The following is a 21,111-nucleotide window of genomic DNA, read 5'->3' as shown; positions in this document are numbered from 1 at the left end:
AATCCAGAAGGTCATCGAAGAAGAGGCAGACCCAGAAACTCGTGGCGGCGAAGCCTAGCCGCTGAAATCCGAACTGTCGACGAGAATCTTGACTGGGATCAGGTGAAGACGCTGGCCCCGGATCGTCAACAGTGGAGGTCTTTTACCACGGCCCTCTGCACCGGAGGATCGGCGCGGGATCATTAAGTAAGTAAGTAAGTAAGTAAGTGGTGCGACATCAACTGCTCGACTCTGAATCGCAGTAAATGTGCAGTCATCAGTTTCTCACGAAGACAGCAACCTTTTTGTGCTGAGTAATTTTTAGGAGATGAGTCCATTGCGCACCAGCACAGGAGGACCACATCAATGATCTGGGAGTAATACTCGACCGTAAGCTGGAATTCAAAACACATACGAACTACGTCGTCGATAAAGCTTTTAGAAGCCTCGGATTGTTTTTCGAGTGGCCAAGGACTTCAAGTACATACGTGTACTGCCTGAAGGGCCTGTATTCCGGCATAGTTCGATCAGTCCTCGAATACTCATCAGCTGTCCCTACTACCAGAACGGTACCGAGCGGCTCGAGGCTATCCAGCGGCGCTGTTTGCGTTATGCCCTCAGACACCTAGACCGGCAAAATACGTTTCACCTGCCAAGCTACGAACGTTAATGTAATCTCAGGACCAGGAGGTTCAACTTTCCCAATCGATTGAACACTACAGAGCCAATAGTGCTTTCATCTATGTTTTGAAAACGTTCAACCGCTTTTCCGAGCTCTTCAACTTTGACGCATCGAGGGATGTTTTCTGGAGAAAAGTTATAAGTAGATATATTGAAAAATCGTTAGTTAGATGTAAATTTTGTGTAATTTTTATTTTAAGTCACCATTTGGACCTATACTTGGTCTGTTGATTGAAAAAAAAAATACAAATAAACATGTACACAATTTTTTATTTGTTTTCCCAGAACGAATATCAATAAAAACTTGTCACCCGGTGTAAACAGCTGCTAAGACAAAGCCAAACAGTTTCGGTGGAAAAAAAGAAACCTGCCAGGGGCAAAATAAACGAAAAAGACACTAAACTCGAAAATGCCTTTCTCATCTTCGCTGGGCCCACCACCAAGCCTTCGTCGTAAACCTACTTATTAGATAGAAGCGAGAAGCAAAAAATAAACTCTACCGAAATCATGAGAGTTTTCTATGAATCTACGCGAAGATGAATGGACAAAGACGACGATTGTTGATGCGGCCACAAATTCACACAAACGAAACCTTTCCCGTCGTTTGTTGTTGGTCTCTCAACTCAGATCAGCAGCTTTAATACGCCTCAGCTGTTTTTTCGTTTGGTTGGGTTCGCGCAAAGCCGCGACGACGTGCTTGGCTCGTCGTGCGTGACCCAGAATCTGGTAGCAGAAGCAGCGTGCGCAAACGGAGGGGTGGCAAACGGATTTTTGGACTGTCTATTTTGGACCTACATCAGTCGAAATCGGGCAACTGCTGAGCTATCTTCCGCGTCGTGGATGAGAGTTTAGTGGTTAGTCAAAAATCAATAAGGAACTCTAGCTGCATCTACCGTTTTGTACAATCGCGTTGACCTTGTTTGGGTGAAGTTTTTCGATTAAATTTCGGGGGAAGTGAACTCCAGAATGGCTGTCAAGTTTAACGAGAAAAATCACCCGTACGTGGAGCTGGTTGAAGGAAGCGAATTCCGTATCTGTCTCAACCGGATGGTCTACGAAATTGACAGACAAGAGCGGCTGCACATGGAAATACCGGAGGAAACAGCCAATGCTCTGGCGGAACTTCGGCGATTGGTACAGGAACGCAAGAATCTGAACTTGACCGTCGATCAGAGCAACTGGCTGGCCATGGTTTTTCTCCAGTGCTATAACAATGACGTTCAGAGAACATTCCGGCTCATGGATTTCAGCTTTCGGTTGCTGTACAAGGACCGGGATTACTCCAAACCTTACGGCCAAGTCCGGCAGGTGTTCGAGGAAGGTCTCATCCGGTATCTGCCCGAGTACGATGACGATGGAACGGTGATTGTTGTCGTAGAAATGGGACGTAAGTTGATCGAACGGTTTTTCATTCTCGTTTTGATTGAAGGTTGCGTTGCAAAATGGTCTCTCTACTGGCTGTTGGCGCAACTATTAATTCACTTTCAAAACAAAAGTTTTAGCTTTCAGTGTCACAGCGGAAACTTGATCGTTTTTGTTGATTCATTACCTGGTGTCATACTGGAATGGCGTTCAATCATGCAATAGCAGTGATAAAATTATTCCAAACTTCAATGCGATCATCCTTCGCAAAAAAAATTAATCTTCAATTTTTTTTAATAATATTTTACTTCAAAATCTTTCATACATTTAAATCGTCGAAGTTTTTTTGTTAAATTTATTTTTTTTTAAACTAAATCGGAATGTGTAAAGCCATTATAAAAATTAATTTAATTCAAAGTGTATGGTTTCTTGCTTACACTGCATTGAAGTCTCTCAGTTGAAGTCACCATATAAAGTTTATGATCAATAAGAATGGTGATATTCTCTTGAATTCAATTCGTGTGGATGTTAATCTAATGTGGAGCTTCACTTTTTTTTCCTCTAAATTTGGGCTCCATTATATAATAACTTGAAGTTTATAAATGTCATCTGGCTGATCAAACCGCTAAGTCCATGTGAATAAAATTAAGTCGATATCTCTTTTGCGTTACATTTATCACACACATTCCAAGCAAAAAATTTGCATAAATTTTGCACAATTTTGCAAACGGTAAAAGGTGTTTGCCGAGTTAACATGGTGATGGCGTAAAATTGTTAGGAAAATTTACAAATATTGACACAAAAATTTTACAAAAACGAATTTTTTACAGGATTTAAATGAATTCCACAGTTTGAACAAACAGTCTATAAATTGGAAATTTGGCTTAGTTTCTATGTATGTAAATTATTATTATCTTAAAATTTCTGTTATCAAACAAACAATCATTCATTATTATCAAAATTGATATTGAATTTTTATTAGAAATAAATAGTACAAGAATTGAATTGATTTATGAAATCGTTTGTGTGAAAATTCTAGGTTGAATTTCGATAAATGAAGGAATATGTAAAATTGAAAAAAGTAATAAATAACGACTCCATAATTTTTTAGATAGGCTAACTAGCAAATTTTTTCTAGATAAAAATGAACGTTGGAGTGGCAATGTATGTATGGAAAATTTGAATGGTTGAAACTCACAAACCAACCATATACATTAGATTGGCCCGAAAAACTGACCTGTACAAAAATTCAGCTCAATCAGATTAGGTTTGGCCCAAAGTTTCAATTTTTTGACCCTCAAAAATCACCAATGGAGGAACCAAAGGAAGCCGGAAAAACGAAATTTTAATTTGGTTTTCAAATTATCTTAAAGTGCATAAAATGTCGAAATCTGGTGTTATATTAAAAAAAAAATATTTTTTTCTAAAATTGACTTCAAATTTCAAAACCACGCGACCACCTTGCGTGGGCTAAAGAAATCTGAAAAGTAGAAATTCTAATTTTGATGCCAATTGACATAAAAATGCATGAAACATCGAGATCTGGTGTTATCTCGAATTTTTTTCGCCAAAATCGACTTTCTGGTTTCCGAAAAACGACTGATTTTCAGAAAAACGGCTTAGTCCCAAAAATTTCGGCTTTTATTTTTTATTTACGTTTACGGCGATTTTCGGCTATTGTTTTATATTTACAATGCTTTAAATAACTAAAATGTTATAAATTTAACAATAACAAAATATTCCACTAAATTAACACAACACTTTTGGTAAATTTATAGCATTTAGTTCAGTGGTTTCTGAGATTAAGAATGCCGAATTTTGGTGTTTTCTGGTTTACATATTTTCGCGGTCCTCAAAGTGTTAACTACGCCATAAGTTTTTTTTATGTACTGGCGCCATATAAAAATTATTGAAACTCATAAGACTGTCTCATGAAGCGAATATATTCTTCAGATGAACACCTACTTCAATGAGAGGATTTCGCTTCTGATAAGAGGGTCTTATGGAAACAGGAAGTTTCATGTAAAAAAATAAAAATTCAAGATATTTGATGTTTTCATTTTATTTTTTGACAAATTTGTTTGAAATAATAACAGGCATGGTCATTATCAGCAGCACATCAACACCCGGTTCCAATAATTTTTTCACATCTGGATCTTTGATCTTGCGTTCGTTGTCGGTCAGCATGCTGAAAGTAAACCAGACAATGTATTTTAATGAATTAATTTTCACGTTAACCCAAGGCCGGATTAAGGGGGGGGGGGGGGGGGGGGCAAAGGGGGCAATTGCCCCGGGCCCCCCGACTCAGGGGACCCCCCGAGAATTAGTATTTCAATTTCTACAAATCTATGACAAGAAATCAAAACTAGAATATCTGAATAAAAACTTGAGATATAACAACTAAAAGGGCCCCCGTGAAATAATATAAAGCAGGGGTTTTCAGATCGTGCTCCGCGGAGCACTTGGTGCTCCGGCTTGGAAAAGCTCGAGAAGCGCATACTATTGCTGAAAACCTTATCAAACCTTGTATTCAGGAAGTCGTTCGTATCATGGTTGATAATAAAACAGTGGAATTGGTAAATTCGATTCCCATGTTTCTCGGCGAATTTGTGACATGGCTGAAGATGTTGAAAGTGATTTAGAATTTCAAAATTCGACATGCAGCTTGACGAATCCACGAATGTAGCAGGACTAGCAATTCTGATGATATTTGTTCGCTATCAAGGTTCTGAATGTTTTGAAGAAGATTTGTTCCTTTGCAAACCGTTGCCAACTTCCACGTCGGGGGCTGAAATTTTCAAGCTAAATAATTGATGATTATTTTAAGAACAACAATATTTCAATGGAGAAATTGCATCGAAATACATATGTATGGCAGTGCAAAAGCTATAGTTGGAAATACTATTGGAGTCGTTGTCAAGAACAAAGAAAAGACGAAAAGTTGCGGTAGTAGTCATTACATCCTTCATCGACATGCACTCGCTATGAAGAAACTATCATTATCTTTGAATAGGGTTACCAGACCAGAAGAGTACATCGAGATCACTTACCCAAAAAGTCAGGAGACACGATATAACTTTGGTTTTCTGAGCTTCCAGCCATCAGGTTAATACAAGATCCATTTAATTATTGAGCTTTGCTCCCGGTTGGTTTGCAAAACAGAAGTAAAAGGATGTACACATTTCGTATTATCTGAGGAGACTCCTACTACCTCGAATAAGCGGGGTTCTACTGTAACTGGAATCCAAGATATTTCCATTCAATCAAATTCTGCCAATTTGTCAAAGTAGGATTACTCAAAGAGATAGCAATATTTAAATGTTATGCTGACAAATCACAAAAAAAAAACATAAAACAATCCATTTAAAAAAAAAGCTTTTTTAATTGACGTACTTTTACTTTACAATCATTAATTAACATATCGAATGCCATAACGCTGATAAAGTGCCAAAAATAAAACCTAAAAAAAATATTTGAGTTTTGTGCGCACTTGAGCATGGTACCTGAATTGTGTATACATTGATAACTGTTTGCATACTCAAAGGCGCTTATCGCGCTGACTTTATTACGACTAAAATGCATATTAATGAAAAAAAGATGTTAAAGTAATTTGTTGTAAGTCGTATTCCTTTCGGAGTTTTAGCATAAGGTGTGAAACAATCTCATAAAATGGAAGAAATACGTTGGTTTTTCTGATCAGTTCATTTCTCGACCGAAAAAGAGTTCATGTACTCTTAAAAGAGTACGTATGGTAACCCTATCTTTGGAGAAATTCTTGGACGAAAGCATAATAAAAATCAACTTTATTAAGGCTCCACCAAAAAATTCAGGGTTATTCAAGGCATTGTGCAAAGAGATGGTTAGCCTACCGAAGATCACTGGTTATCTCGTAGAAAAACGTTGTCTCGCCTGTTTGAATTGAGAATGGCTTCAGTCTTTCAATGCAAGGTAAAGGAATCATGACTATCAAAAGAAAAATCAAATTTTGGGCAGAATCGCTCAAAAAGCGCAACCTGCACAGCTTTCCAAATTTAAGAAGCATTCAATCAGAAATAACCTTGAAGTTATCATCCGAAATTTTCCAAGAATTATGACAAACAACGCTTTTCATTGGAATTTTTTTTTCCTTGGTGTAAACTTAAGGTAACAGGTGCCACGTGTCTAGTGAAGTCATTTACAATTACAATTGCAGTGTGTTACACATAAGTTTTACTATACGTTAGTCATGATACTTTCGATACGATATCAGCGAATGGCAACATTATTTTTGATAAAACCCATCCCTTAACTAAATTACATTAAGCGTATAACAGAAACCGATCTCATCCCTGATCGGAAAAAATTCGAACACAAACCAGCACGGTTTGACAGAATTCGAGCAGAAGACGGCAAATTCCTACAGGGACGAAAAAAGGAAAAAATCCCGTTTGACAGATCCAGTTCCGGGAGAAAATTTGCTAGCATCGGATGAAAGTAATAAGACAGCGTGCTTGCTGTCGGGAAAAAACGCGTGTGTGCCGTGAATTGGGCATAAAGAACCCTCTAGTGGAAAGATAAAAGAGCTCGCGATCCGCAAAAGAGCGTCAGAACTGGTAACGAGTGGGTAGGTTAAATTTCAGTGCCAACAGCGGCAATAAGACACCACCAACCTAACCAAAAATTATCACCGCAGATCCACACTGCACACATCACTTTCCTTTTCCGAGGTCCACCATCGGCCGAGCAAAGACCGACGCCGATCCGATAGGGTAAGTCCCTGCTTCCAAAACGGAAAGCAAAAAACTAATTGGAATCTCCTTTCATAGAGAATCCAAAAAGAAACCCTCCGCCACGCCCGGAACGATTGCCATCGGGGAAAATCCCATGCAAAAAGGGGTCTACAAAGTGAGTAGCCTCAATATTGTTAAATACCGGTCCGGAAAGGAAGTGACCAAATTGTGTCCCGCATTCGCAGGGCCCCTTTTTTCTTTATACCCCAGTGCATTTCATCACTACACGTCACATCCGGCGATTGACTTCCGGCGGAGAGAACCTCCGAAGGAAAAAACATCGGCAGATAGGCCAAGGTGGTGGCCAAGATTAGCTACCAGCAGAAACGACGGTGGAATCGTCCACAGGGCGAATTGGCAGCTTCTCAGCAGGCAGTTGGCTGTACCAGTGGCAGCACAAGGGTGGTCACCAGCCACATATCATCATCCCCAGTTTCGTCCCCACTGCGCCAGCAGTTGCAGCATTCTACAGCGTCCTGTTTGGGATTATTCAGGTGCTTTAAAGGCACAATTTAAGGCGGTTTCGGCAGGAAAATCATCACCTGCGGCGCCAGCTTCACGTGTCGATCCCATCGTCGATCGAATCAATTGGGACATCGGTCCCCGAGGTGCTCGCAATCCACTGCGTCCGCAGCAGCATCAGTCGAGGTGATTGGTGTCGTCGGTTCAAAGCAGCTCCAGCAGGAATTTTCTCACCACATCAGCATCCACTGTGCCTTTTCGGTTCGACCATCATTTCGTGGCCCAAGTGCTACCGGTCGGTTACTACGTCAGCAGGATTTTCCATGCCGCACTGTCAGCTGTGGCATCCGTGGCCTGGTCGGCCGCACAAATTCAACGGAAGCGTAAACCGCGCTCACTCAACAGGTCAGCTAGCAGCAACGACGGTGGAGCCCAGACGCATCAGCTTCAGCAGCACAAGCTGCTTTCCAGTTTGCACCACAGCATCAGCATTTGCGTTGGCCAGCGAACGTCATCAGCAGCGCAGGCTGCTATCCATCAGTGGCATTGGCCACTTGGGCAGAACGAAAACGGCAGCAGATCCGAAACTAGCACCGAAGGCGGCGAAGAAAAGTTTGCTCACATCAGGGCAGAGGATGAAGCCGAACCGTGGCCACACAGTGCGCTGCAGCGCCTTCATGGAGGATGCCGTAAGTGACAATTGATATCTGATCGCAATGTAATAGGGGAATGTGGGGTAAAATGTTGCCTAAATTATAAATCAAACTAAAATTTAAAGTTTTTGAGAATCATTTATTCGTAGCTTTGCCTACGGTAAGCCAACTTCCCATAATAAGTGTTCTGCCGCAGGATTTGTTGAACAACTTCCAGCAAAACTCCCCGAATAATATCATAAAATAATAAAAAGATCGAAGACTTTAAATGCGTGGAACAGCCTATTTTTATGTCAAAGAAACCAGAATCATTAACATCGCAAGAATATGAATGCTTGATAGATATGACATCGGATTCAAAGCTTCTGGGAAAATTCGTATCCAAAAAGTCGTTGGAGGAGTATGTCAACTGGTGTCAACTGAAAAATAAATTTTAAATTTTGTCCGATAAAGCAAAACTTATTCTTCTGCCGTTTTTCACAACTTATTTATGTGAGTCTAGATTTTCCACATATATCCCAACGAAGACAAAATATCGATCCCAAGTAAACGCGGGACCAGACATCAGGCTACAACTGACACAAATATAATCAAACTTGTTACAGCTTGAAAAATCGAAGAAAGTGTATTTGTTCAATTGAAATCATTAATTTTTGATGACACATATTTTGTTAATAGACAATTCAAAGATTAGCCATTCATTACTGATTTTATTGACTACAATGACAAAATACTTCTTATTTAAACGATAAATACTATCAAGTTTTCAAAACTCGGGTTTTTCATTCTTTCAAAAATGTAGGTGCTCCGCCAAAATTTTTGGTTTTAAAAAGTGCTCCGCCGAGCAAATGATCTGAAAACCCCTGATATAGAGAATAGTTTCTATCTTGGATATTTAAGCTAAGGGGGCCCCCTAGAAGCAGTGAAGAAATTTCCCGTATTTTGCGGGTTAAGAATATCAAAATCATGATATTGAATTTCAAAATTTTCAACCCAAAATATGAACAAAAATAATGGGAACCGAATTCGAAACAAAAATAAAGAAGACTTTGAAGCAAAACACCTAAAATTTTATTTTTTTTCAACGAAACATATCAATCAGGATACTCTGTACAGAACAGGAAAAATAAAGAAAAACATCTTCTCATTTTAATTACATAGAAACGTCTAACACAATAATAATTTTTATTATTACGTTAACTTTCCAAGTAATGCTTACTGCACCAAAACAGCAGCGCCAAAACTGGCTCACAGTGCTAAGAGAGAAGAGAGATGCTTTATGATAAACATTTCAGAAGTTTACTCGGGCAGTATCGGGGTTAATACCGGGTATTATTATATTTTTTCTTAATTCTAAACCCTTTTCCTTCTCTATTGAAAAAGAAAAAAAATAAAATAAACTGTAGCTGCCTAAATTGGACCAATCGACAGTACAGAGTTTTTTTTTATTGAATTTCCATCCTAATTTCTGTCTTGGACTTGAAATTCGCATTGAAACATTTTCAACAGATTTAACCAAAATTTCATCATATCTACTGAAGTCAGCATATCATTTTCCAAATGATCATTCTCAAATTATAACGATCTCATAGTTAGGTTGCCTTTATCACTGAGTGATTCTCTTAACATGAATATTTCTATGTTTTTAATCTTATCTCTATCCAGAATCTATTCATAGAGATTTTCAAGTCTTGTGTTGTTTTTTCAGGTACTGAAATTCAGTTTCATGTTTTTTTTTTTATTTTGAAAACTCAGGATCTTTGTTTAAGGTACAAAACTCATTTGGATTCCTTATCTGACTTTTATCAATGATAACTGATTCTGTGTTTTAAACATTCAATCTCTTTTCATATTTTTTTTTCAATTTTCAGGGCATCGAATGAAACTTTTGTCATATTTAGAATAACAATTTGATAACAGATTTTTTCATATTTAATTCATATTTTGTTTCTCAAAACTTGATTTGAAATTATGATTTAGATTAGAGACACTGAATTGTGGTTATGAATATAACCTTCTTGAATTCTTAGACTCCTATATCTGTATCATTATGGAATTTAAATTTATTTATTTTGTTTTTTTTTTAAATTTTGTATTCAATGTTTTAAATCTTCATAAAACTTCCCAATTGTCATCAGGTTAATATTTCTCGATGAATAACAAACCAGAAGATCAATGATGAAATGAAAATCATTTAAAATATCTATTCGGCAATTTTTCTAAACCAGAAAATTTTAGTTGGTGATAAAGGAATTAAAAAAATCAGAGTTAAATTTTGTATTTTGCAGCTCAAATCAGAGCTTTGATTTTTTTTTTAAATTTCTTAACTCCTCCGCAATGTTTGCACGTGATTAATTAGCAATTATTTTTCTATTTACCAGAAACTATCTTCTACGGAGATCCAGTTCTTTTACACGTTTAAAAAGTTTGGTATTCTCTGAGATAGGATTTAAAAAAAAATCGAATTATATGGGCCCCCCGATAAAAATTGCCCCGAGCCCCCCGATGGTTTAATCCGGCCCTGCGTAAATCTACCATATTTTAAAACAAGCTAAAAAAATGTCAATGCAGGCCACTATTTAAAAATTCATCAATTTCATAATTCCTCGAAATTTGATGTATGTATTTGTAAAACTAAAAGCAAAAAAGTGAATTTAGATTGAAGAAATTTTGTAGAAATGAACACACGTCCACTTCAATACATATGGACTAAAAGATGTCCATTATGATTTATAATTTTGATTTTAATTCATCTCCAGGACGATGGAACACATCGAAGATATCGCTGGCGGAGTTCATATCGGCGATCCGGCTGAGCGGAATCGCCATTATGTTGAATCCGGACGCGCAGCGCAACGGCTGCAAAGTTATTTTCGACGTCGACGGCCTAACGATGGGCCAAATATCGCACTTTACTCCCAAAAGTTCCAGCTTTCTGTTCGATTTGATTGAGAAGTGCACTCCGATCAGCATGAAGGGAATGCACACGGTCAACAATGGGCTGATGTATAATGTGCTGTTCGCCATTCTGAAGCCCTTCATGAGCAAGGAGCTGCGGGAGTCAACTTTCATACACGGGAAGAATTGGAAATCTCTGGGCAAGTACATCAATGCAGGGATTCTGCCGGCCAAGTACGGCGGAACATCCAAGGCTCCCGAGGCCGATGGCAAGAGGTTGGGAGAACTGTTGCAGCATTATAACGAATACTTTGTCGGTAAGATTGTGACTTTTGATCGCAAAATCTGAAAAAAAAACTAACGTTTTTCACTAAAACTTCAAATTTATCCCTTTCAGAGTATGATTCGTACGGGTATACCGGAAATCCTGATGCATGATAGGTTTCAAGCGCATGAGAAATGTATGTCATCATTTCTAATCAACCGATTAATTTTGCAAGAAAACGTACGTTAGTTTTATATAGGTTTAAAAAAAAGTAGGTAGATAATCAAATACATGGATCATTGCTTAGGGGCCGTCCATAAATGATGTCACGCAAAATTTGGGAAAAATTAACCCCCCCTCCCCCCTCTGTCACATATTGTCACAACTTCCGTTACCCCCCTTCTTGAATTACGTCACGTTTTCATACCCCCCCCCCCCCCATCCCCCCCGGAGTAAAATTTTCAACCCTTTAGAAATTTGATTAAAAAAAATTCATCAGTTTTATTCAAAGAATTGAAAAAAGATCACCAGGTTTTAACAAGCTTTCAATCATTGCTTAAAACAAATTTCAATCATTAGTCCAAGGATTATGTTGATGACTTTCCATATCAATGGCCGGGAGAGTCGCGGCAGTAGCTGCAGGATCTGCGACGATGTCGTAACCATCCAAATCTAGTTCCTCTTCTTCGATCCATTCGCAATCCAAATCTTCTACACAGGTGAGGATAACCAACAATTCCTGTTCACGTTTTACCACAATTTTATGGGGCGACTTTCCTCAGTGTTGCAGTGTAAGTGTTCTTGTGAACTTTCTTATGATCATAAAATTTACCAAAAGTGATTAAGTGAGTATTATTATTCCTTAATGAATGGTGCAATTATAATTTTATTGAATTTAGGATAAAATTATTCGTTAAAATTATTTATTTTCGTTGACTGAATGTTTGAATCAAGACCCATCTCTGGGTCACAGTTTAAAAATAATTTGTTTTTGTTTTGCTGTTTTCTTTTTTTTTTTGTGATGATATGTGATGTCACGCTTAAGCTGACCCCCCCCCCTCCCCCCATGTCACAAATTGTCACAAAAATCAAAACCCCCCCTCCCCCCCTAACGCGTGACATCATTAATGGACGGCCCCTTATTGGACAAAAAGAACACGACAAAAACGGTGGTCTGTCTCTGTCTATGACCGCAATAGCCCCTTGATACACCACTGATAGCCGGCAACCCACAATCGAAACCAACTTCAACAGTTGGTGTCCCATCTTCGGTTTCTCCAGCTGGTGGTTTTACCTACGACTCGCCGAACACCCAACGATCAGACCGAACGACCAAACAACAGACGATGCCCGGTGATTTCCATCCCAGCACGGCCCACACGACGAGCAAAAAGGTACCCGAAGACGATCATCAGCAGTCATCGGCAATCATCAGCCGGTATTTGTGCAGCGATCATCACCCACCGGTTATTGTTTCTGGTGACTAGAACGGAGATGGGAGAGAGCGTATCACCCATCGGACGATCGGAAAAACATCGCATCTTCAATCTTCGGAGGCAGATGGCAAAACTCGAAACTCGCACCAGTCGAGTTGAGCCTGCCAACCACTCCGGTTAATCTTAAACTTAGGAATATCATTTAATAGATTGGCTTAAGAATAAATTTTGTACTTTGTGCTAAGTGTGATGTCATGTCATTTTAAATTATTGCCAAATAGTTATTAAACCTAAATGAATAAAATGTGCGTGGTTTCTATAAGTATCGTGCGTGTTTTTTAAAACGTTTGTCCGAAACGTGAAACCGTTGCTGGAATACGGCTAGGCCGTTGTGATTTGGATTGGTTGATGTTGGTGAGCCGTCGGGATCTGGTCAGATAACCACTTCGAAGAAATCAAAGGTACGGCCCCCAACATTGTGGTCCTTCGAACCGGATGGGAGCAACCGGAAACCCGGAACACGTATCGGTAACGCACGATTAAGGTTTTGGCGCCATTTGGGATTGTGGAAAGCGCCATTGGGATCGAGGAAAACGCCATCATCACAGCAGTGAACAATTCACTATTGTGCACCCTTCCAACAAAGGTGCATTGTTCTGCATCATTAGCGTGCCATTGCATCTGATCGGCTTGGCTTGGGTGTTGCATGCTGAACACCTGCCGAATTTTTGCATGTTTTTCGGAGGCCTGGAGGAATAATCGAGGATCAACGGTGATTAGGCTACTCATCCTACGGTTGCATGCGCAACATTACTGCACGTGCGGAGATTCCTGTTTTCTCAGGTAATTATACATAAGTGCAGTATATGTTCGGCCGTTTTTAGGATTGCATGATATTAACACACTTCTTCGATCCCTACTGTGACATCATTATCCGGAGTGTCGTGACGATTACGGAACCGCTTGGAGTCGGTTCACACTGGGTGATATTGGATCGCTCTGGAAAGGCCAATTCGACAGCAACCATCATCCATTGGTTATCGGTGGTGACAAGGTGTTCATCGCGTTCTGGTGGAAGGTAACAGGGCCGCATCGAGGAGGTTTTCGGTGTGGAGGCGCCTAGGATTCGGGTTCGTGGTGGCTAAGGAGCTGCTGCGTGCCATCATCGCAGAGAAGACGGTGATCGTATTTCGGTTCAGAAGTGGCACGGAGTCGCATTGAGAAGGCCTCGGTGTTCGTGTTACTTCGATCGGTGATCAGCATTAGCGTGTCTGGCAAGTGATAGCTGGATTCGATCAACGTTGTGGCAAGGGAGCTGCTGCGTTTCTTCGAAAACTATCTCGTACCGTTTTGGTTCGGAGCTCAGGGCCGCATCGAGAAGGTTTCGGTGTGGTATCGTAGTGGCAAGGGAGCTGCTGCGCTTCAACTAACCGTCGCAGACGAGCTGCTTATCCGGTCCTGGTCCGGAAGTGGCACTGGGCCGCATCGAGGAGGTTTCGGTGTGGGTGCTGCTCGTAAGTGGTCATCGGTAGTAGCAAGAGGGCTGCTGCACTTCAATCAACCGTCGCAGAGAGGTTCTTATCCGGTCCTGGTCCGGAAGTGGCACTGGGTCGCATTGAGGAGGTCTCGGTGTGGGTGCTACTTGAACCATAGTAGCAAGGGCGCTGTTGCGTTCATACCGGCGAAGGTCTACGCAGAGTGTCAGGCGAAGGTCGCCATTTTCAACAGCATCGCACGAAGGAAGAGGCAGCGCAACAAAAAGTTCTCTCGGGTGAGATTAATTGAACAGTATATGTCCACATTAGCTAGGGTTTGATAATACACTGTTTTAAATAAAAATTATCCTCTTCAATCAACGTGCTACAACATCCATGAGCAACAACTGTTCGTGATCAGAACAATTTTGGAACTGCTCGTCAGAGCAAGTCATCTTCTTTGGATTTCGCTGGTCGTTAGGTCTGGATTCGGCGCCATTACAGGGTTCATAGGTAAAGTGAACAGTATATGTTCAGCCGTTGCAAAATTTTGGAATACTACATCCCATATTACTCCTCTTCGCCTGCCTGTTGATGAATTCTTCGAGCGTTTGAGCTGGTGATCAATTTCGGTTTCTGGGTGACGGTCCACAAATTACCATTGGTACAACGAAAGGGTTTCTAAGGTAATTTGCTGGACAGTATATGTTCAGCCGAATTTTGGACACTTTTTGGAAATCTACACCCACATTTCACCCTTTCCGGTTCTGACGTCATCATAATGCCGAAGTCAACTGCAGCTGAGAAGGCCCCGCCGTCGCTGAAGGTTTTACGGGTGAAATTGAAGGAAATTCAAACCAGCTTTTCCGACATTTGGATGTTGGTCGACGGGTACAGGGAGGATTCAACTCAGGGTCAAATTGAGGTTCGATTGGGTAAAATTGATGAGCTGTGGGAAAACTTTTGCGACACTTTAATTCAGATCAAGGCGCACGATGACTTTAAGGAGACTGATAACTTATTCGACAAGGAAAGGCAAGATTTGAGCAACCAGTACTACTTTTGCAAGGCATTTTTGGTTGATCGGGCAAGAGAATTTGCGGTGCCGGATTCGATCAATCACTCTGTTCGATTGAACGAGTCGTCAGGCCATAGTGGGATGGATCACGTGCGGTTGCCTCAGATAAAATTGCAAACTTTTAATGGGGACATCGAAGATTGGCTTGGATTTCGAGATCTGTTTACCTCGTTAATCCATTGCAAGCCAGACCTTTGTGAAGTAGAGAAATTCCACTACTTGAAGGGGTGTCTTGAAGGGGAGCCAAAAACCCTGATAGACTCGCTTCAAATAACCCAGGCAAATTACACGATAGCATGGAATATTCTTTTAAAACGCTACAACAATAGCAAGCAGCTTAAGAAACGTCAGATACAAGCATTGTTTTCCCTTCCCCATCTTGTCAAGGAGTCAATAGCTGATCTGCACGCATTACTGGAAGGTTTCGAAAAGAATGTTCAAATCCTCGATCAGGTTGTGCAGCCCGAGAACTACAAGGAGCTTCTCTTGGTCCATCTTCTCTCAACACGGTTGGATTCTGTTACGCGTAGGGGGTGGGAGGAATTATCAGCTAGCAAGGAGACGGATACTCTCGGAGATTTGACAGAGTTTATTCGGCGGCGGATTGCGGTTCTAGAGGCGCTTCCATGCAAGGCATTGGAATTGAAGGGTGGTTATCAGCAGACAGCAGGGCAGAAGCAGAAACCATACGTTCGGGTCAGCCACAATGCTTCACATCAGCAGCAACAGTATCAGCAGCAACAGTATCCGCAGCAACAGTGTCAACAGCAGCAGAAACCAGGGGCATGCATCGTCTGCAAACGGGAACAGCATGGTGTTCATCAATGCCAAAAATTCAAGCGCTCCACTGTTTCGGAAAGGGTGAATCTACTTCGAACACATGGGTTGTGCCGAAATTGCCTAAGAACGGGACATCAGGCTCGGAATTGTCCATCGAAATTCTCCTGCAAGCAGTGTAGTGGTCGTCATCATTCGCTGGTGTGCTTCCGCTCTGAAAACAACAGTAATGGCCAGGTTTCAGCAAACGCATCGAGGAATGATTCTCTCTCCGACGATCAGGAAGCAGAATCATCGACACGTGTGGCGAACATGGCAGCTCCAATTGGTTCATCGGTAAATTCAGCTTCGCAATTTCGATCTCGTGTTTTACTAGCGACAGCGGTGGTCATTATTGAAGACGATATGGGTAATCAGCTTCCGGCAAGGGCTCTGTTGGATTCCGGATCTGAGAGTAATTTTATGACTCAACGGCTTAGTCAACGAATAACGGTTTCTCGAAACAAGGTGGATGTTTCGATTCTCGGCATTGGGCAAGTTGCAACGAAGGTGAAGCAGAAGGTCAGCGCTGTGGTGAAGTCTCGTACCTCTGAATATGCTCGTGAACTTAGTTTCCTGGTTTTACACAAGGTTACGGCAACTCTTCCGACAGCAGATGTCAACACTGATGGATGGAATATTCCTAAGGGAATTTCGCTAGCTGATCCAGCATTTTTCCAGTCCAATAGCGTGGACCTCGTCTTGGGAATTGAGTGCTTCTTTGAATTCTTCGAAACTGGTCGAAGAATATCGCTTGGAGCAAATTTGCCAGCACTCAATGAATCAGTCTTCGGATGGATCGTATGTGGAGGTGTTTCTCAACCGGATAGCTCGCTAAGAGTCAGCTGCAACGTCTCGGCGAACGAGACACTTGATATGCTGGTGTCACGGTTTTGGGAATCCGAAGAGATTGGATCAAAGAGGAACTATTCCCCGGAGGAGAATCTATGTGAGGAGATTTTTGAGCAGACGGTTCAGCGGAGTTCAAGCGGGCGATACAGTGTTGCTCTGCCTACGAAAAAGGTTGCGGTGTCAAGGCTCGGTGGCTCCAGGGACATCGCTTATCGGCGGCTCTTGGGTACGGAACGTCGATTTGCCAGGGATACAGAACTGAAGCGCCAGTACATGGAATTTATGGAGGAGTATCATCAACTTGGGCACATGCGAAAGGTTCCGGCGGAGAATATTGGCAATTTCAGAAGGTGTTTTCTGCCACATCATCCGGTAATAAAGGAGGCGAGTACGACTACCAAGGTGCGCGTAGTCTTCGATGCCTCGTGCAAGACATCTTCGGGAGTATCGCTCAACGACGTTTTGATGACCAGGCCGGTTGTACAGGATGACCTCAGGTCAATCATCATGCGGTGTCGGACGAAGGCGATTATGCTGGTGGCAGACGTGGAGAAAATGTTTCGCCAAATTGAGATTCAACCCGAAGACAGACCTCTCCAGTGTGTGTTATGGCGCAACAATCCGAACGAGGAAGTAGGTGTTTACGAGCTGAACACGGTGACCTACGGCACGAAGCCAGCACCGTTTTTGGCTACCCGTACTCTGCAACAGCTCACATCAGATGAGGCAGCTCGTTTCCCCTTGGCAGCGCGAGCGATGGCGGATGACACCTACATGGACGACGTCATTACCGGAGTGTACAACCTCGAAGAAGCAATTGAGCTTAGGAAGCAGTTGGAGCAGATAACGGAAAGCGGAGGTTTTCGACTACGCAAGTTTGCTTGTAATCGGTCGGAGGTTCTACAGGGTATACCGGAAGACAATTTAGCGATCCCTGGGTTCGTGGATTTGGATCCAGATCCCTCTGTCCAAACATTAGGACTGACTTGGTTGCCTGGTTCGGATACATTCATGTTCCAGTTCAATTTGCCTCAAATCGAGGACTTTAACTTAACAAAACGCAATGTTCTCTCTGTTATTGCCATGTTATTCGATCCCCTAGGGCTGATTGGAGCTACTATTACAATGGCGAAAATCTACATGCAGCAGTTGTGGACTCTTCAAAATTCGGAAGGCAATAGGCTTGATTGGGACGAGCAACTACCTTCCACGGTGGGTGAGCGTTGGCGAAAATTTCACGAGGAGTTGTCCTGGCTGAACACCATAAGAATTGAGCGCTGTGTTATTCTCCCCAACCCGATAGAGCTGGAACTTCATTGTTTCTCGGATGCTTCTGAGAAGGCGTTTGGCGGTTGCATCTATCTTCGCAGCAGAGATTCGCATGGTTTAGTTTGGACTAGATTGGTTTCGTCGAAATCTAAGGTTGCCCCATTAAAATGCCAATCGATAGCACGTCTCGAACTCTCTGGAGCATTACTGGTTGCAGAACAATACGAAAAGGTGAAGGATTCCTTGAAAATTTCGGCTAAGGCATTTTTCTGGACCGATTCGACGTGCGTTTTGCGGTGGTTGCAGGCGATTCCAACTGTGTGGACGACTTATGTGGCAAATAGGGTGTCTAAAATTCAATCCATCACTGAGGGATGCAAGTGGAGCCATGTACCAGGTATTCAGAACCCGGCGGACTTGATTTCGAGAGGAGTTTCACCAGCAAATATCGTGGAAAACCAGTTTTGGTGGAAAGGGCCGGCCTGGTTGCAAGAATCAGAGGAGAGTTGGCCACAAGCACCAGCGTTTTCCGCTCGAGGAGAAGGAGACGAGGAACTGCGTCGAACTACGATTGTCATGGTTGCCTCTGAAACGGAGGAGTTTGTCAATTCTTACATTTCTAATTTTTCGTCTTATATTGACCTTATTCGAAAAACTGCTTACTGGCGACGCCTGAAAGCTTTTCTTTTGAGCAGATTGAGAAACCCAGCAGCAGAACCAAATAAAGATTTTCTCTCTGTGTCGGAATTGAAGAATGCTGAACTCGATCTAATTTCTCAGATTCAGAAGATAGTATTTGCGGATGAATGGAAGGTGTTGACAGAAGGGAAATCGGTGTCTAGGAGTTCGCCGATGCGTTGGTATAACCCTTTTTTGTCCCCTGAAGGAGTAATTCGACTTGGCGGTAGGCTGAGGAATTCTGATGAGCCCCATGATGCAAAGTATCCTGTTGCACTGCCCGCTAGGCACCCCTTTTCGACGTTACTTGTTAATTATCACCACGAGAAGCTGCTACACGCAGGCCCACAGCTTTTGTTAAGTGTCTTGAGACAGCGATACTGGATTTTCGGAGGAAGGGAAACCGTAAGAAATGTAGTTCACCGTTGTTTGAGATGTTATAGGACCAAGCCATCTCCAGTCCAGCAGTTCATGGGCGATTTACCTGCTTCCAGGGTGACCGTCGCCCCAGCCTTTCGACGAAGCGGTGTGGATTATTTCGGCCCCGTTTACGTCAGACCCGTTCCCCGTCGTCCTGCAGTCAAGGCCTACGTTTGTATTTTCGTCTGTTTGTGCACAAAAGCTGTTCATCTCGAACTGGTTTCAGACTTGACCACTGACCGGTTCATCCAAGCATTGCGTAGGTTCGTAGGTCGCAGAGGAAAATGTGCGGAAATCCTATCTGATAACGGTACGAATTTCGTTGGTGCCCGTAACAAAATGAGAGAACTTTTAGAGCTTCTAAGGGATCGTTCTCATCGTGACCAAGTAGCTAAGGAGTGTGCGAATTCCGGAATACAGTGGAGCTTTAGTCCGCCGAGCGCCCCCCATTTCGGTGGTCTCTGGGAGGCTGCCGTACGATCAGCCAAGAATCATCTGCTCAGAGTTTTAGGAGAAGAACCGGTATCACCAGAGGATTTCAACACGCTATTAGTCCAGGTGGAAGCGTGTCTAAACTCCCGACCATTGACACCCTGTTCAGACGACCCTAACGACTTGGACCCCCTAACACCTGCTCATTTTCTCATCGGTAGCTCCCTGCAAGAAGTTCCGGATGAAAATGTCCTAGATGTACCCTTTAATCGACTTAGTAAATGTCAGCAGGTTCAAAAGCGATTTCAACAGTTTTGGAAGCGATGGCGAAGGGAGTATTTGTGTCAGCTGCAAGCAAGAACCAAGCGGTGGAAGTCTCCAATTGGTATCAACGAAGGCATGCTTGTTGTCCTGAAGGACGAGAACCTCCCACCCCTACGTTGGAAAATGGCTCGTATACAACAGACTTACCCTGGCAGCGACGGAGTGGTACGAGTCGTTAAATTGAAAACTGCGCAAGAATACATCGATCGTCCAGTAGAAAAACTTTGTATTCTGCCCATAAAACCCATCGAAACCTAAACCCACCAACAATTGAGCTCTGAATCCTTCCCATTTCCAAATCCCCACGTTCTTCCAAGAGGAGTTTTTTTTTATATTATTTCAGAAATCCTGGATATTTCTGGGTGGGTGAGGATGTCTATGACCGCAATAGCCCCTTGATACACCACTGATAGCCGGCAACCCACAATCGAAACCAACTTCAACAGTTGGTGTCCCATCTTCGGTTTCTCCAGCTGGTGGTTTTACCTACGACTCGCCGAACACCCAACGATCAGACCGAACGACCAAACAACAGACGATGCCCGGTGATTTCCATCCCAGCACGGCCCACACGACGAGCAAAAAGGTACCCGAAGACGATCATCAGCAGTCATCGGCAATCATCAGCCGGTATTTGTGCAGCGATCATCACCCACCGGTTATTGTTTCTGGTGACTAGAACGGAGATGGGAGAGAGCGTATCACCCATCGGACGATCGGAAAAACATCGCATCTTCAATCTTCGGAGGCAGATGGCAAAACTCGAAACTCGCACCAGTCGAGTTGAGCCTGCCAACCACTCCGGTTAATCTTAAACTTAGGAATATCATTTAATAGATTGGCTTAAGAATAAATTTTGTACTTTGTGCTAAGTGTGATGTCATGTCATTTTAAATTATTGCCAAATAGTTATTAAACCTAAATGAATAAAATGTGCGTGGTTTCTATAAGTATCGTGCGTGTTTTTTAAAACGTTTGTCCGAAACGTGAAACCGTTGCTGGAATACGGCTAGGCCGTTGTGATTTGGATTGGTTGATGTTGGTGAGCCGTCGGGATCTGGTCAGATAACCACTTCGAAGAAATCAAAGGTACGGCCCCCAACAGTCTCTTTTTTCACGTTAACCGAGTTTCTTTTAGGGGGGTGATTAATTTGAATTTAAACCAAAAGATTGGGATCTTTTTATCATACTGAAAAAAACCACGAAGAGTTTCAATTGAAACTAACGTAAAATAAATATAAATAAACAATTTTATAAAATTA

General features: G+C 42.1%; 2 protein-coding genes across 2 annotated transcripts; both read left to right on the top strand.

Moving 5' to 3' along the window:
* Positions 1-1,328: 1,328 nt before the first annotated feature.
* LOC129757462 (alpha-tocopherol transfer protein-like) lies at positions 1,329-12,277 on the top strand. Its single transcript, XM_055754689.1, has 3 exons — positions 1,329-2,047; positions 10,666-11,121; positions 11,202-12,277. Exons 1-3 carry the CDS (start codon positions 1,627-1,629, stop codon positions 11,240-11,242), a joined length of 918 nt encoding a protein of 305 aa, XP_055610664.1. The 5' UTR covers positions 1,329-1,626; the 3' UTR covers positions 11,243-12,277.
* Positions 11,247-20,528, top strand: LOC129753588 (uncharacterized). Its single transcript, XM_055749421.1, has 4 exons — positions 11,247-11,309; positions 12,269-18,594; positions 19,168-20,075; positions 20,263-20,528. Exons 2-4 carry the CDS (start codon positions 14,762-14,764, stop codon positions 20,526-20,528), a joined length of 5,007 nt encoding a protein of 1,668 aa, XP_055605396.1. The 5' UTR covers positions 11,247-11,309; positions 12,269-14,761.
* The last annotated feature ends 583 nt before the right edge of the window (positions 20,529-21,111 follow it).

This window comes from Uranotaenia lowii, chromosome 3 (assembly GCF_029784155.1).
Source record: "Uranotaenia lowii strain MFRU-FL chromosome 3, ASM2978415v1, whole genome shotgun sequence".
Classification (NCBI taxonomy): domain Eukaryota; kingdom Metazoa; phylum Arthropoda; class Insecta; order Diptera; family Culicidae; genus Uranotaenia; species Uranotaenia lowii.
Note: the sequence above shows the minus strand (reverse complement) of the source record. Positions and strands in the feature narration are given on the sequence as shown.

Bases quoted from the DNA above. Each gene is read 5' to 3' on its own strand.
- LOC129757462 (XM_055754689.1), top strand. From the start codon at position 1,627: ATGGCTGTCAAGTTTAACGAGAAAAATCACCCGTACGTGGAGCTGGTT. The intron at 2,048-10,665 runs GTAAGTTGATCG...ATTCATCTCCAG, and splicing joins TGTTGTCGTAGAAATGGGAC to GACGATGGAACACATCGAAG. The intron at 11,122-11,201 runs GTAAGATTGTGA...TATCCCTTTCAG, and splicing joins TTATAACGAATACTTTGTCG to AGTATGATTCGTACGGGTAT.
- LOC129753588 (XM_055749421.1), top strand. From the start codon at position 14,762: ATGCCGAAGTCAACTGCAGCTGAGAAGGCCCCGCCGTCGCTGAAGGTT. The intron at 18,595-19,167 runs GTTTGTCAATTC...ACCTGCTTCCAG, and splicing joins GTTGCCTCTGAAACGGAGGA to GGTGACCGTCGCCCCAGCCT. The intron at 20,076-20,262 runs GTATTCTGCCCA...CACCACTGATAG, and splicing joins TCGTCCAGTAGAAAAACTTT to CCGGCAACCCACAATCGAAA.